General features: G+C 40.3%; 1 protein-coding gene across 7 annotated transcripts in view; it reads right to left on the bottom strand.

The window, feature by feature from the left end:
- Positions 1-1,513: 1,513 nt before the first annotated feature.
- The window catches only part of ENOX1 (ecto-NOX disulfide-thiol exchanger 1), a 577,820-nt gene continuing 561,690 nt past the window's right edge, over positions 1,514-17,643 (bottom strand). For all 7 annotated transcript variants that reach the window (XM_056807991.1, XM_056807990.1, XM_056807986.1 and 4 more), the window contains 2 exons: positions 15,380-15,465; positions 1,514-2,513 (listed from right to left, as the gene is read on the bottom strand). In XM_056807991.1, coding sequence (XP_056663969.1) covers positions 2,382-2,513; positions 15,380-15,465 — 218 coding nt within the window. In that variant the 3' untranslated portion in view covers positions 1,514-2,381. The remainder of the gene's footprint in view (positions 2,514-15,379; positions 15,466-17,643) is intronic.

Genomic DNA, 17,643 nt, shown 5'->3' with positions numbered 1-17,643 from the left:
ATAGCATCTACCTCATGGGATTGTTGTGAGGATGGGATATTATTTGTAAAACATGCCTAATGTAGAGCATAGCACATAGTTGGAGCTCAATAAATGTTTCCTAATTCCTAACCTTGCATCCAGTTGGAGTGACTAAAATGGTCATTGTTTTTTTCAAGTTTCTAATGGATTTACTTGTAGCCAGGGATCAGTTAGCATGCCAGAATTCAGTAAATGTTGCCTGACAATTATGATAACATCGGTACTTTAGGAAGACATAACATCTGTTTGGTGTTTGGAAAAATATTTATGGTGTGGCTATAGTCCTGAAAGTCACACTTCTGAGGTTAGTCAGTTCCTTTAATAGTGTCCTTATTCATTGCTCTTTTACATATAAGAGAGGGAAGTTGGGGCATGTGTGTGAAAGATTAAAATAATTAAGTTGGCAGTATTGCCCATGATTTGGCCTGAAGCCATCCCCTCTACCCATCTCCAAATTTTTGCTCTGTCCATGTCGGCCAAACTGGCTTATTCACCATCTGCTTTTGCTCCTGGTGTTCCTTCTGCTGGGAATACTGTTTCTCCCTTCTCTTGTCTGTCTGTCCAACTCCTACACATCCTCCAAGTTGCAACTCAAACACCATCTTCTTTTAGAAGTCTTCCCTAAAGTAATCTCCAAGTCATAATAGCTGGCTCTTTGCATATTCTCTATATGCCTTTAAATGTTTTTTATTGGCACCATTTAATCCTCACAACAACCCTGTGAGGTAGGCATTATAAGTATTTTTAAAGATAAGGAAACTGAGGCTCAGGTTGGTTAAGTTCACCCAGCTGTCAAGTATCTGTTAAGGGGCAGTGTAATCCAAGTCTGATGAGCTTTCCATTTTTCCACAATTTGACCTCTGTCTAAAGTCCTGAAACATTTAACATGAAAGCCTTTTATTGAACTCCCACATTCATATCTTCTGTTAGGAATTTGTGTCACAGTTTTAGATCCCCTGAATTTGGGAGCTCCTTGAGGGCAGGGACCGTGTGTTATTTTTCTTTGTAGATCCTCTGGTGCTTTGCACATTGCTCCACAAATATGTGTTGAATGTCGAATCAGTGGATGAATATTTCTGCCTCTGAATGTTAATATGCCGGGCCAAGTGTGAATTCTTTAATCCCTCATCCAAAGTGATGCACAAAAAGGATTATCTGTGAGTTAGCAAGAGTGACTAATTGGTTGCATTGTAATGATCTGACAGACCACTGAACAAATGTGAAATTTATGTTGGTTAAATCTGGCTGCTTTGTCTAGATATTTTTAAACAATATCTGCTCTATTTAACAAGTGCATAATCTTCCATCTTGGCACTTCCTGCTCTGAAAAAATGTAATTTTCTCTCATTTGAGCCAATGTTATCTTCCTTAGTTCGATTGCTCATGTGGGTTTAGTCGATGGGAAGGTGCCAGGATCAAGGGTGGGGCTGAGCAACTGAGTCTGAGAAATGGTACATTTTCAAACAGGAAAAACTAAGAAACATCAAAGGGATTGCTTGTAAAACCAATATGGTAGAAGTCATATTTATTGAAAAAAATTAATATCTTTGCTATAAAATCTGTAACAGTAAAGCAACTGAATATTTATTTTGATGCATAAACCTGAATGTAACATACCAAGTACAAGACAGGGTCACTGTTTTTTATTTCCCCTCTATTTACAATGTTTATGAAAATTGTTATGCAGTCCATGTTAAAAGAACTTATGATGGAGAATTGTTACCTTAGAAAAATAATATTCTTGATAGAGCATTCTTGAGGAGTCCAATCACATTTCAGGCCTCTTTCAATAAGGCAAAAATCCCTGGAATAGCGTATAACTTAATTTACAAAATACATCAACTATTAGGACAAATATTCAAGTTTTCTTTTGGTATGATTTTTTTTCCTCACTGTAAAATTACTGATATACTAAAACAGAAAGAGAGACTTCCAGGGGAATGTCATTTAATGAGCTCGACTATACATTACATATACATTTCTGAGTAGCTTAGTAACAACCACAGTGAGTGGCGAGTCCATGTCTCCCTTCAATGTTTTGCTTAGTGAGATTTACTCAGATGTTGCTGATTTGAAAACCTCACCATCCTTACAAATGGGGTGTCATTGTTCGGTTTTCATAGGAAACAGCTCTGTCACAGTACGAAGCTTTTTTTAAAAAAATTTATTTTTAAGGAACTGGTGCACAATTACATTTCCACTCACAAGAGAACGCCACAGATGGAACTAAAATGAGGCTTTGATGGCTCTGCAAATGTAATGCCATGTGCCAACTCCAAAGATCTCACTCCCAGATTTCCTCACCCTGCCCACATGGTACAATGGTTGCTTCTCGAGAATGGGGTGTCTGCTGTTCACAGTCAGGTGGTTTTAATTCCTTCAAAGGCACAAAACTTCCACCTTTTTTCCAGTGTTGCTCCTACGCCTGTGAACTCCTGCTTAAACATGCGTGGCAGCCTCATCAAAAGCATTTCAATTTCATTTGCCGATATCTAGGAGAAAGGGAGAAAAATCGGTTGGAGCAAATGGATCTTTCATTAATATGGAAGGAAGTCAAGTGATGAGTTGAGGTTATATTTTCCAATGAGACAAACAGCATGTGAATTGTTAGACTCTTGGGTCATTAATCCTAAAGCAACTTGTAATTCAAAGATATAGGACTAGAGGGAACCTCCAAGACTATCTAGCACCCTCATTTTACAGATAAGGAAACTGAGGTCCTAGGGATGATACATGATTTGCCCAAGGTCACATTGATAGTTTCAAAGGAGGAATTTGAACCTGTGTCCTTTGGGTTCCAAAGAAAGTGTTCTTTCCACTATATGACATGTGTTCCAATTTATTATTCTTTAATGGCATCTGTGGCCAGTTAATTTAGCTAGCCACAGGGCAAGGCAGATAAGGTTAAAGTTTTAGGAGATTTTAGGCTCCTAGCTTGCTACTAGCTCACCCTATACCTGGATTTCAGCAGCATCTTTATTCAACCTGAGCTTATCCTCCACTCTGCTGCTAAAGCACTAATGTGAACATATTATTCTTCTCCCCCTTGATTCAATAAATTTAAGTGACTTCCTATTGTCTCCAAGTTCAAATATAAAATCCTCTGTTTTGTTGTTGTTGTTGTTTTTTTTTAAACCCTTACCTTCCGTCTTGAAGTCAATACTATGTATTGGCTCCAAGGCAGAAGAGTAGTAAGGGCTAGGCAATGGGGGTTAAGTGACTTGCCCAGGGTCACATAGCTGGGAAGTGTCTGAGGCCAGATTTGAACCAATGATCTCCCATCTCTAGGCCTGACTCTCAATCCACTGAGCCACCCAGCTGCCCCCACAAATATAAAATCCTCTGGTTTTTAAAGCCCATTGTGACTTGGTTTCTTCCTACCTTTCCTGTCTTCTTACATATAATTCTCTTCCACAACACTGGTCCCCTTATTGCTCCTTGGATAAGATATTCCATATAATGACCGGGCATTTTCATGGAACTCATTATCTTTCCCCTCTCCCCCTTCTTTCCCTTTTAAGGTTAGGGCCATCACTATCTTCCCTGTCCATAAGGCTCACATCCTGGATTCTTCACTCTCTCTAAACCCTCCCACCCCCCATATCCAAGCTGTTGCAGATTTCACCTTTGTGGAATCTCTCCAATACAACTCCTCCCTTCTGACATTGCTACCATTCTTGTCCCCTCATCACCCTCATCACTTCATGCCTGGATTACTGGAATGGTTGCTGGGATTGGGGCAGTCTTCCTGCTTCAAGTCTCTCTCCTTGCCAATCTATCCCCCATACAGCCACCAAAGTGGTTTTCCTAAAGTTAAAGTCTTACTAACCCTGTGAGCCCCTTTCCTCAAACTCAAATGGCTTCTTATTGCTACCAGGAGTCATTTCAAAATGTTTTGTTTGCCATTCAAAGACTTTCCTGACCCTGACCCCTACCATCTTTCCAGTATTCTACCTTCCACTGGACCACATACTTTTCAATCCAGTGACGCTGGCCTCCTGGCTGTTCTACCAACAAGACAACTCCATCCTTTGTCTCTGGGCATTCTCTCTGTCTCTCCCCATGTTTGGAAGATTTCTCTCTTCTGCTCTGAATACTGACCTCCATGTCTTCCTTTAAGTCCCAACTAAAATCTTCCCTTGTACAGGAAGTCTTTCCCAGTGCCCTACCTCTATCAATTTCTTCCTATTTATCTTGCATATATTTGTTTGCATGTGAGCTCCTTGAGGACTGGACTGCTTTTTGTCTCCTTTTGTATGCCCAGGTTTAATACAGTGCCTGGCACATAGAAGGTGCTTAATTTCTAAATTATTATTACATAAAATAATATATATAAATAACATATTTTATAATATACACTTATATGTTATAATGTACTATAATATATATTTATGTTATACTACAATGTACAATTATATGTGATTTGTAATAATATGTTATAGTATAATAAATGTGAACTGATTGATTGCAATATGCCTCCTCACTTCTGTCTCCTGGTCTCTTTCAAGTCACAGTTAAAAATCCACCACTTATAAGAGGTGATTTCCCTCTGAGATCATCGCCAAGTTATACTGGCTTTATCTTGTTTGTACACAGTAGTCTATGTGTTGTCTCTCTCCCATTAGAACTTGAACTCCTTGAGGAGAGGGACAGTGCAGTTGCCTTTTTCCTCTATCTCCAGTGTTTATCACAGTGCCTGGCATACAGAATGCACTTAATAAATGATTATTTGTAGAATAATAGTAGAATGTGGTAGAAAAAAAGGGTATAAGCTTGCTGAGGATGGAGGCAATAGCTAACTGCATAGGGGCACCATGCCTCAGCTAGTCCTGCCAACTGTGCCCAGAAGCCTAATAAACATTTGTTCTTGCTTACTGCTGGGAGCCATCAAAGACCACGCTGTTTGACATGGTCACATGTGGACTGCAAAGCAGCCCCCAGGAAGGATGGAAACATCCACTGAACCCCACCCCCAAGCACTTTCCTTATTACCATCCCCTTATTATTGGAATTACTATGATTATTATTCTTACTTAGTCCCAGGAAAAATAGATGAGAACAACAAGCTTGCAGAGTTAATACAGATGTCCCACTCTATCCCCCAGAATATCCCCAGGAGACCCCACTTACAAAATTAAACCTAAGGATTCTTATATACCCACTTAGATAGGACCCTCTTTTCTAGGCATAAAAACTTATGGCAAATCTGTGATCTGAATTTCCCAACCTATGTCTGGGTCATGTTGATTCTACCCTCTGACCCTGCACTTGGCAACAATGTTTTGTTGACTATTTCCTTAGGCTTCGTGTCTGTTGTTAGGTTCTACAGAAACATGTATGTTGAAAAATGATTGTGTGCCAGAAAAGCATGTACTCACTGAAGATATATAATAAACAAACCCTGTGCAATGGCAGAACACTGAGTGATGCCTAAGTACAGGTCTGAGAACTCAGTTGTCTCTCATCTCTTATTTGCCTGACTGTTCCACCTAGTCAGAAGGACCCCCCTCTTTGAGCAATTACAGGCTCGGCTCTCAAAAGCTTATGAGGGTCTATGGAGGGTTTAGCCCAAATCAACACCAAGGCTGGAAGTGACTACATGAAAGAGAGCACCATTAGGTAGCCTGATGTAGGATGACCCATGTCCAGACTTCCCTTCATCCTATGCCATTCATTTCCAAAGGAATTTCAATATGTAATTGGGTTAAAGAAGGAGTAAACATGCATTGTGGTACAGCGAGAGATCACTGATGTTGGACTCAGAAAACAAGGGCTCAAATCCCAGTTTTGCCATTTGTTATATGTATAAATTTGGGCAAGTTTCCAAGTCTCGGTTTCCCCATCTGTAAAATGAAGGGGCTGGATGAGAAAATCCTTAGGGTCTCTTCCATCTCTAAATGTGATCTTCCCCATTAGCTTGTGAACTCCTGGAGGGCAGGGACTGCCGTTTGCATCTCTCTATATTCTCAGGCTTGGCACAGTACCTGGCATTAGAAAGCACTTAGAACATTCTTATAAACATACTGACTGATCTCATAAGGGAAAATTCTTCCTAGAGTGTGCAGTTATTTAAGGTCTACTTCAGGTAGATTTGAAAAAGAAATAGGCTTTTAAACATGATTTATCATTTTTGAAGTTTGTAATTTAAGGTTCCTGTGCACGGCATCCTCCATTCTAGTCCTTCTCCAATGCCTCATTGTGGTGTGCAGGTTCTCAACTTGGGCAGCTCCACTAACAGCTCTGGCAGATACCCCAAGCTGGAAAGGCTCCAAGCACAGCTCCAGTTCAGAGACTGGTGATATATTTGCCATTTGGGTCCCTCTTGCCTTCTCTGTTGGGCATTTAAAACCCTTCTCAGTTGGTTTCCACCTGTCTTTTCAGACTTACAACATATTACTCCCCATCATGCATTTTCCATTTCAGCCACCCTGGCCTAATTCATGCTTCCTTGCACATGACTTTCCATCTTTATGCCTGGGATGCTTTCCCTCCTTACTCCCACCTCTGAGAACCCCTGGCTTCATTCAAAGCCCAGCTCAAGAATGCTCTCTGATCCCAAGGTGGTTGGGGCCATTCCCTGAAATCAGGTTGCATTTACTTTATGTATAGTTTGTCTTTACTTAAATGTGTTCATGGGGTACCATCCTAGTGGAATGTAAGCTCACTGAGGCCAGAGGCATTTTTGTTTGGATCTTCAGATGCTCATGGCTGAGACAAGGTACTTTTCAAAAAATTTTTGATTGACCAACATAAATTGTAGAGGCTCATTAATAGAAGGGGAGGTCAATATATATATATATATATATATTTTTTTTTTTTTCCCTACAGCAATTTAAGAAACATGGTGGATGGGTGGGGATTAGAATGTGTGTTGGTAGAGATTGTACCATCCCTTGGTGTATAAGTGCTATGTTTTTTTGTTTTTGTTTTTGGACTGGATTGATTATAAATGAAGTAGGAAACTTACTCTCCCAATTAAGATCTGTAATTTATAATCTCAGAGTTTCTGGAGAGGGAGGAATACTAGGAGGCGTCTAGGGTTATGTAACCAGAACATGGCACAAGTTGGATTTGAACACAAGTCTTCTTGACTCCAAGGCTAGATTTTAATGTACTCTATTTTAAAATTATTTTATTTAATTTAAAAAACTTAAATTAGTTTGTTACATTTAAACACCCAGCTCTGTCCATCTACTCTACTATTCTGCCTTTGTATAGAAGCACAGTATTATTCATACTAAATCCTTTTAGTGTGTTTAGCACAATTTACCCCCAAAAACTTAACATATATTTCAGAGAGCTGGCTAGAAACTAAATGGTGGGAAGTAAGAGAAGAAAGGAAACATCTTGAGGCTAAATGGAAGTGTCAACTGGTACTTGAACCCAGCTCCTAGAACAAAGTCAAGTGCTCTTTCCTCTTCACTCCAAGCTGCCTTTAGAACCTTGTGTTAACCTTTTTGTGGCAAATAAGTAATACTCTGCCCTTCAAAGTTAGAGAGTGCTGAGAAATATGTGCTTTTCAAACTCCCTCTTTATGTGCTGTGAGGAAGCATCTTTTTCTAAAGCTTTAGTGGGAGGAAGCAGGAATCTCTGTCAATAGTGTATCTAAGCCTGGACCCCTAATTTTGTCACCCTCAATGTGTGACCTTGGGCAAGTCCCTTAACATGGTCAGAGAACCACTTCTATGAAATGGAGGGGTGGACCAGTTGGCGGAGAGAGGTCACTTCCATCTGGAAGGTTCTATTTTTCCAAGTCAAGTTGCATCCTGAAATACTCTCATAGTTCCTTTGAAGTAACTAAGCCACCTACTACTTTCCCGGGCTTATGTGGCACAAACACCACAGAGGTATTCTATGAGATCTGCTTGGTTTATTTTTTGATTTATTGAATGAAACCTCCCCTTCTCTCCCAATCCTGCTTGCCCAGGGCCTCTGGGTACATGTATGAATGGACATGAGCAGACTGGTCTCAACCTGTGGAAAGTGCTCTGCAAATCTTAAAGCACCATATCATTGCTAGTTAATAATAATGATTATTGTTGTACTTAGCATTATGATATCTCACTTAATTTGATCCTGATCTTTATGAAGGATGTATGATTAGGTTGTTGTCATTCAGTTGTGTCCAACTCTTCATGACTCCATTTGGGTTTTTCTTGACAAACATAATGGCCCAGTTTGGCATTTCCTTCTCTAGCTCATTTCACAGATAAGGAAACTGAGGCAAATGGGGGTAAGTGACTTGCACAGGGTCACAAAACTAGGAAGTGGATAAGAATGATAGTTCACATTTATATACCATTTGCTATGTGCAAGTTATGGGGGCTAAGCATTTACAATTATTAACTCATTTTATTCTCACAACAATACTTTCTTTTGATCCTTGCGTTAAATATTTTGTGACAAATAATTAAAACTTGGCCCTTCCAAGTTAGAGAAGAGTGCAAAGAAGGATATGCTTTTAAAACTTTCGTTTGAAAGTAGTGCTATTAGTAACCCCATTTTACAAATGAGAAAATTGAGACAAAAGTAGTTTAACTGACTTGCCCAGGCTCAGATAGCTGGGAAGCATCTAAGGACTGTATTTGAACTCAGGTCTTCCCAACTCCAGGCAGGGCACTCTATCCACCCACCACATTATTCAAGGCATTTAGATTTTCTCAGGTTTCCCTCCTGCCTTTGATCCCTTATTTTGGCCTTTTTGTCTTGCCCCAAGTTTGTTTATCTGAAATCTCTCTGTAGCTCTTCTTGATTCCTTTCCCTGTTCCTCCACATAAATAATTTACCAGCCACCAATCTGCTTCCTTTAAATGGTACTCAAGGCCACTTTAGTCTCTGGGAACAGCAGCATCCAACATAAAAGAGCAGGGCCCTCCTAAAAGCACGCTGGCACTGGGGGAAACCCTGGTCTAGCGGCTCGAGTATTTAGCTCGAGTTCCCTCATTTTAATCCATGGTCTGACATGCCTCCCAGGGATTCTAGGTGCAGAAAATGGAAGGGGGTGGAACCTTGGGATTCAGGTGGGAGATAGGTGTTGTGTGTCTCTGGAATTCATTTCCTTCCATGTTGTGCATCTGGGATGTGAGAAGGAGGAAATTTTGCTCATAAACAACCTTTTTTTTTTTATCAGTTTTCTCCCTCCTCTGTGTTTGCTCCAAGCATCTGGGGGCCTTTGCTACTTCCGTCAGTGAAGCTTTCAGTGATTTCCTTCTTGCCACCCCCACTTTCCCTTTCAAATTCCCAAAGATGAAGAGTCAATAGATCGAGTCAGATTTGTCTGTTATAATTTTAAATAAAACCAATGGGCATGAGCTCAGGTTCTCAGTAACCGAGTCACCTGCTACGTTCCTGGGCTTATGGGGCACAAACACCACAGAGGTATTCTATAAGATCTGCTTGGTTTATTTTTTGATTTATTGAGTTAACCCTCCCTTTCTCCCCCAAACCTGCTTGCCCAGGGCCTCTGGGTGCATGTACAAATTGACATGAGCAGACATAAATCAATTTTATTTTCCAGCTTATCTGGCTGATCACCCCAGGTCAGTCAGAAAGGCAGAGGGAAGCTCGAGTAAAATGGGGGGCCCCCTCTGCCTTTAGACCTATAAGGCGAAGGTCTGAACTGAGTCAGAACCAGCAAATGGGGGAAGCCAAGTTCAGGAGTAGAATTCCCTTTGTTAGAAATTGCTTTCTGTCCTGTCTAGTACTAGAGTTTAAACCTGAGGATTGTTAGCTAAAGCTATAAGGGAGAATGGTGCCAATGGTGGTGGGGAGAGAACAACAAACTTGGGAGTCTGGAGGCTTGGGTTTGAATCCTGCCTCTGATACTTTCTAGCTGGGTAACCATGAATGAATCACTTCCCTGAACTGTAAGATAAAACATAAGAGCAGAAGAGAGACAGAGAGAGAAGGTGAGGGAAAAGGAGGGAGACAGACCGACAGACAGAGATGGAAAGAGATAGACACAGAGACAGGGAGAGAACCAGAGAGAGAGAGGGAAGAGCTCTGAGCTCTTCTATTATTTAGAAAGATCTGGATTTAAGTAATGACTCTAATACATACTGACAGTGTAAACCTGGACAAGTCAGAACCCCAGGTTATTCTCTCAGTCTTAAAAACTGCAAATCAGTCACTGAAAGGCATTGGCCAAGGGATCTCTTAACCAGGAGAGAGCTAGGTATTGTAATGGAGAGAATGCTGCTCGATAGTCAGGAAAACCTGAGTTCTAATCCTGCCCTAGAGAGAGCTGATGACTCTAGGAAAGTCAATTAAACCTTCCCTTTTTTTTTTGCACTATAAAATGGGTATAATAGTGTGGCTAGAGTGCCAGATTTGGAATCAGGAAAACTCATCTTCAGAAGCTTACAGCAGTCTCAGTCCCTTATAACCTGCGTGTGACACTGGGTAAGTCACTTAACTCTGTTTGCCTGTTTCCTCATCTATAAAATGAGCTGGAGTAGGAAATGCCAAACCACTCTAGTGTCTGCCAAAAAATAAAACCAAAAAGCAAATGGGGTCATGAAGAGTTGGACACAATTGAGACCTTAATAATAACTATGGTGGAAGGATCTTTAAGCATTTTCAGACCCTTCAAGGGCATGAGGATGAGGGTCAGTTTTTTACCTCCACTGAATGACATCAGAAAGATGAAGAAGAAATAAAAGGTAGTTGAAATCACTTTTTATTTAAGCACCAGAAGATCTAAATTCAAATCCTGCTGGCTATATAGCATATAGTATATATACATATATATTATATATATAGTAAGCTATAACTTACTAGGGACCATGGGAGAGATGCCACTTTTTATCCCTGAGCCTCAGTTTCCTCATCTGTAAAAAAGGATAATAAAACCTGCACTATCCTTCTGCCAAGGACTGTATTATAAATTATCATGGTTGATAGAAATGTGAGCTAATATTGTTACATCAAAGCATTTGTCAGGTTTTTTCCCATACCAACGTATGTTCTGGGGCTTATAGTCTTACCATGGTCTCCTCACAGGGGGAAATTTTTTTGATGAGGAGAAGTAGAGTCTTATGTTGAGAGAATAAGTATTAGGCTTTTCCTGCCTCAGGGATACAATTTCCTGCTTGGCTTCCAAGATTCAAGTGCCAATCTGAGATAAGATGAAATCGTCCAATTGAATCTCTACGGAAAGGTATGGGACCATAGAATTACAGAAAGTTCTGAGTAATAAGGGACTTGAGAAGCCATATGGTCCAATTTTCCCCCGTGCAATTCTATTTCTCCTACAACACTCTCTATAGCTAACCTATTTAAGAGCTGATATTTATATATAAGGGTACATTGGAGCCAGCACCAACTGGCTAAGTTTTCTTGTTAGCATTTACACCTCAGAAATCGGCAATGATTACAATCAGGGCTGGCTTTCTAGTTGGCTATATTTAAGGAAAGTGATAATAATGCAAATTAAACTTAAATATATGTGTATATAATTTTGTTGTTTTTTTCCCTGGGAGAGCCTGATTGTTAAATATTTACCAGCGCATCTTTCATTGCTCAGTAAACATTGCTTGAACTCAGCAAGACAACAGTGGGAAACTCAGGGAATGTAGTCATTAGCAGTCTGGAGACCTGGTAACTGGAGGCTAATGATGATGAGGATGATAACTGGCATATTCATAGTTCTTTAAGGTTTACAAAGTGCTTTGCATCCATCCTCTCCTTTAGAGTCCATAACAGCCCTGGTTCAGTGGATAGAGTACCAGATCCTGGAGTCAAGAAGACTCTTCTTCGTGAGTTCAAATCTGATCTCAGGCACTTCCTAGCTGTGTCACCCTGGGCAAGTCACTTAACCTTACTTGCCTCCATTTCCTCATCTGTAAAATGAGCTGGAGAAGGAAATGGAAAACCATTCCAATGTCTCTCCCAATAAAACCCTAAATGGGGTCACACAGAGTTGGACTCAGCTGAAAACAATTGAACAATGACAACCCAACTTTAGGCCATTCTCAAATTGGAGCAAGAGATCCGATATATTTCATCCAAGTAATTCATAAAACATGGCTAAAACGATCTGAGCCAAGGAGAGAGACGATAGTCCAGATAGTCACCAATCTATCTATCACTACATTTCCTGTTTGGTCAATTATAAACTCACATAGGTGTATTACCATTTGTTCACAAGGCTGCCATGAAGGATTTGGGCAAATATATCACTGAAATCCAAGTGTACTTTGTATAGTACCCTGTCAGAAAAGCAAATAATGGTAGTCTGTTTTGATCTCTTTTAAATCAAACCCATTCTATATCTGTGATGATTATTTTCCTTTCTAAGTCCTCATAAACCACCTTCTCCTCCCACTTCAACCCTTATCTTCTGTCTTAGAATCAATATTAAGTAACCGTTCCAAGGTAGAAGAGTAGTGAGGGCTAGGCAATGGGGGTTAAGTGACTTGCCCAGGGTCACACCGCTAGGAAGTATCTGAGGCCAGATTTAAACCCAGGATCTCCCATATCCAGGCCTGGCTCTCAATCTACTGAGTTACTGAACTACCCCTGATAAACTAGTTTTTAAATAATATATTCCAGAATTTTGCTAGAAACTAAAGTCAAGTTCAATGATCATTTAGAGACTCCAGCTTTTTACTTCTTTTTTTTTGAAAATCAGGGCATTTGCGGATTTCTATTCCTGTGGCTTCATGTCTATTTTTTACAATTTTTCAAAGATCCCTGGAAATCACTTAGAAATGACATTTGGAGATTACCTTGGGTTATAGTTCATTTCAAGTCAGGTAACAAACTCAGTGAGGGCATCTGGAAGCTCTGTTATCTATCATCTCAATTATCTTAGATTGCTGCATGACCATGGATGTGTCACTTAACCTGGAGAACCAAGTTTCTAAGGTCTAATTCTATGGGAATTTGTCATCCCCAGAAGCTGATGGGATAAAATGAATAAAGCTTTTCTGCCTGCAAATGAGAGGTATTCCTGATGAATGGCATAAGAATAGAGAAAGAAGTCTCTCCATTAATATAAGTAAAAACCATTATTTTAATTATCCCTTGAGGGAAAAAATAATGATCATGGGATTATAGATTTAGAGCTAGAAGGAAGCTTGGAAGCCACAGAACCCTACCCCCTCCTTTTACAGATGAAGAAACTGAGGGTAGGAGAAATGTAATGACTTGTCTAGTGTCACATAAATAAATGATAAACAAGTGTCTGGGGAAGGATTTGAACTTGGGTCTTCCTGACTCAAAGTCCCGCTGTCTGCTCACTGTGGCACTTATAAATTGTCAACCTTTACCAATGACGTAGAAGACAGAGGGTTCTTGGAATTCTTTGGCTGATACCATTTGTTGCTAAAAGCTTCTTACGTCCCAATAAATGCTTTCCTTTTCTCTCAGGATCTCCAGAAAGGTTAAAAAAAATGTTCAAGACTCCAAGGGAAAATTACATTAAGTCAACTAGAATTTATTAAGTGTCTAATATGGGCCAAGCACTGTGCTAAGGGCTGGATCAACATAAGAAGACAAGTAGGAGAAGCTCTGAAAACTTTACTGAAACAAAAGGAGCTGACATTCTCAGGGTGTACTGCTAACTTCATTCTTATTCAACTCAGCCTTTTTTGAGATTACTGACACTGTATCCAGCATTATGGCTAGAAGTGTAGGCAGATATCAGGATGGACATTATATGGCCTCCAGCCTCAGGAAACACAATTCAAATGTTTGTGTGCATGTCAGCTGTTAGGAGGGACCTCATGAATCATTTACTCCTGAATTTACTACTGTGGTCCGGAAAGGGACTATTACTTGTTCAGAGTCTTAAAGTGGACCTGGAGCTAGAACCCAGCTCTCTTCACTCCGAGGTAAGAAGGATACTTGCAATCCATCAGGACCCTCAATGCAGGTCATTCATCTCATCTTGTCCCATTCCAGATCGCCCCCTCCCCCAGCCAGGAAAACAAAAAAGGCAAAGTATCGTGCAGCATTGAAGAAAACTCCTTACTGCTGATAATGGCAAAAGGTTCTAGACTCTTTCCTTTAGCATCTCATGCAGGGATTGCTTTAAGACATTGGAGCCTTTCAAAAACCGACCATCAATGAAGCATTTAACTCATACTCTACTGAGAGTACTTGGAACTGGGCAAGATTTCGTAGTTTATGCATTGGGTCAGAGATCTTCTGATCTACCTTCTTTGTAGGCTCCAGGTAGAGAGAGGATTCCCATAGGCAGCTTTCTTAGGAATTTTCCTACCATTTCAATTTGTGTTCATTAGTCCTTCAAGGACCGCAGCTGGCCTCTCTTCTTTGTTTTTGGATTTTAACTCTTTCTTGTGGGTTCCATTGATATTCCACTTAAAATGTTCACAGTTCTCTCCATTTCCTAAATGCTCATCTATTCCATTTGGATCACAGTGGCCTGTGGTCTGAGCCTTGGTTTAGGACTAGAGAATTATCTTACTGTGTGACCCTAAGTGGGGCAAGAGTCTGGTTCTTTCGGTCCTCCCTGTTTTCTAGTCATTAATCAGCCATGCTTTTCCGGTCTTTTGGCTCTTATTAGGAGTTCTGCAGGCATCGGTTTGGCACCATTGGGCTGTCAATACCCTTTGCTCCTTTCTGCATTATGCTTGTAGGGCCCTCATGCATTGGAAGAGAAAGCAAAATCAAGGACATCAAGGGAGCAAGAAAAGTCTCAACTTCCAGACAGTATCAAGACTGTCACAATGGAAGGGGATGGAAGATGCTGAGAGTATCCTTCTGTGTAACTCTTACACAAAATCTCATTTGCATTGACTGGGATCAAAATGGATAGAGAAGGAAACGAGACTTTGTCTATGGGATGGGGATGGCTTGGGGAGAGGAAGCAGGGATACTTTTTAACCTGTCCAACAATACATCAAACAATTTAGGCTGTCGGTTATTTTCTTAAAAGCCATATAGTTTCTGTTAGCTTTAAGTGACTGCAAGCACTTATTTCACCCTATCAAGTTCCTTTAAAAGTCAAAGGATATTGTGTAGCTGGGAGAGTTGCCAGTATGTTCCAAGGCTGATGCCCTAACAGGAGCCTTTGACTGATTTCTCTCATGTCTTTGGGACTCCCTCAGCTAACCTTACATTTTATATTCCCCACAAGCTTCCCCAAGTAATTTAGCATCTGCTTAAAGTCATTGTCATTTCAGATAACAGTTTGTTCTATCACAAAGACAAAGGCAAGTGAAGGAAGGCAGCCTTGCCTGCTTGCCTGCCAAAGAATTTGGGAATGAGGGAAGCGAACAAGCCCCATTTCCCCATCACGTCCCTATTGGGGCTTCATGTGGAGTCCACCTGCCATCAAGAATCATGACACTGAATTTAGGCAATGAAAGCTCTTTAGATAAAAGCCATTTACCTTAGAATCCAGCTGCTGCATGTATGACCAAAGGTATTCGATATTGGCTCCAAAAGGATGGACGTGAAGAAATGTTGATATGATACCTGCATTATTAAAAAGACAAAGATTGGAGATTACCAGAGGCACAAACGGTCATGGCCAAGTAGTGTCCCTCTTACCCTGTGACCATTTTGCCTGGCCAAGTTATGGCCTGATTTCTAGCAGCACTCAACAAACACTTGATAGCAACACATTTTGAATATGGTAATGGTAATACAGTAAACAGAATTTCTTATCTGTAGGAAGATAGCAGCTAGCAATCTAGTGACCAAGATAATATATGGATGAATAAAGGTATTTCTAAACAAAGACTCCTGGAAGCATTTCAACTACCAATTTTATGCTTGATTTACCAATATCAAATTGTAGTTATTGGAAAGATAGAATTATGGTGTTTCTTTCTCTCAGTGGATGCTGCAGTGGGAAAGGGGTTCACTAATGCAGCTGTGTCAGAAATCACAGGGCTTCAAATTCTCCTAATAATTATAGTTGCTAGTTACAAAAAAGTATTTAATCCATATTGTCTGACTGAAGGAAGGAAGTCCAAATTCTTGTTGGCACCCACTGGCTTTTGGTGGTGGCTTCTGTTTAAAAGGGAGCCAGGCTCTGTCTTTCCTCACTGTAATTTACAAGAACATTTTAAAAGGTCTAAAAGAATGAATGGTTTAATTGGAGTCAGATAATAAATCATGATCTTTTTCCATCATGAAAAATCAACCGTCAGCATTGTTCTGACAGATGAAAAGCAGGATGTCAGTGTTAGCATTGCTGTGAAAAGCAATCCCTCCCCGTCCTCCTGAATCCTTTCCCCAAAAATTAAAAGGGTGAAAACAAGGAAGGCTCATCCCCAGGGGCTTTCTGTGGTTAATTGTTGAAAAGTCATATTCAAATGAACATTCTCCAGCTGTCTCTGAGTGGATTTCATAATGAATTATTTGTTTACAACCAAAGAAAGAGTCAGAAACCAAGCAAAGGTTGGAGCTGCGGATCTTATTGTTAGATGAAATATAGCTGGGTGGAAGAATACCTATTTAAAATGGGTCACCCTGTAAAGGAGACGGGTAAGCTTGGATTGATGTGTGTGTAGCACTATGGATGGTTCTCCTCCCTTCTTTAGGATTTTCCTGAATTAAGAACTTTGAGAAGAGTCCCCAGTATAACTCTGGACTGGGAAATGAGGTTCTGAAGCATGTATAACAACTGAGTCCTGAGTAACTGGACTAGGTAAGGCCAGAGCATCCTGGGAGTGAGGGGCATACTTTCTGGACCAAGAAGAATGGGGGCTCACTGTTATGTGAACTTGGGCAACTCACTTAATTTCCATTGCCTAACCCTTATCACTCTTCTACCTGGGAAACAATACAGATTTTTTAAAAAATCAGTCAACAAGTATCTTTTAAGTGGATTTAATGTAGCAGATATTATGCTAGGTGGTAGGGATACACAATAAAGGGAATCCTTGCCATTAAGGAGGGAAAAAAGGAATTACAAAGGGAAACAAAAAAAAAAGGTTCCATCAAAGGGATGTGTGAGTTGAAAAGATGGACAAATCAAATGGAAAGGGCAAGAGATAAGCAATAGATAGCCTATGTGCACCACAGGTATCCTCACTATAAAAAAGAAAAACAAAACAAGGAAGGTTTCTAGGACACTGGGTGGATCTTCTGTGGTGAACTTGTGGGAGGCCTTGAAAAAGAATTGCACTGGATAGAAGAGGCATGAAAGGGTTGCAATCTTCAAGTCTCAATTTGGAAGAGAATATGGAGTGACATAATTACTTTAGGGTTTAATGCTAATTAGATTCTTTTAAAGTTACTTAAATATCTTTAAGATGCCACTGTTATAATAACTCCTGTTTACAATGCAACCCTTCTTAGCTTGCCTCCTCAAATGTCACCATGAAAAAACACTTCCCACTCCAAACTCCACTACTTTCCTTATTTCTCTCCTTTCTTTCCTTTCCCACTTCATTCTTTCCTTCCTTTTCCCATTTCCTTCATTTGCCCCTCCCTCCCTCCCTTCTTCCCTCCCTTCCTTCTTTCCTTCCTTCCTTCCTTCTTCCCCCTTTCCCTCCCTTTCCCCCCACATTTCTTTACTTAAGTGATCAGTGAGTTTTCCAGTCCCGTTTTCTATTAAGTCACCTTACCAACTGGGCACCCTCACCTTAACACTTGCTGTTTGGGTAGAGGGTGAGAAGCAAATAAGTCAGGTAGAGAATAGTG

This window comes from Monodelphis domestica, chromosome 8 (assembly GCF_027887165.1).
Source record: "Monodelphis domestica isolate mMonDom1 chromosome 8, mMonDom1.pri, whole genome shotgun sequence".
Classification (NCBI taxonomy): Eukaryota; Metazoa; Chordata; class Mammalia; order Didelphimorphia; family Didelphidae; genus Monodelphis; species Monodelphis domestica.
This window is presented reverse-complemented; position numbering and strand designations above follow the sequence as displayed.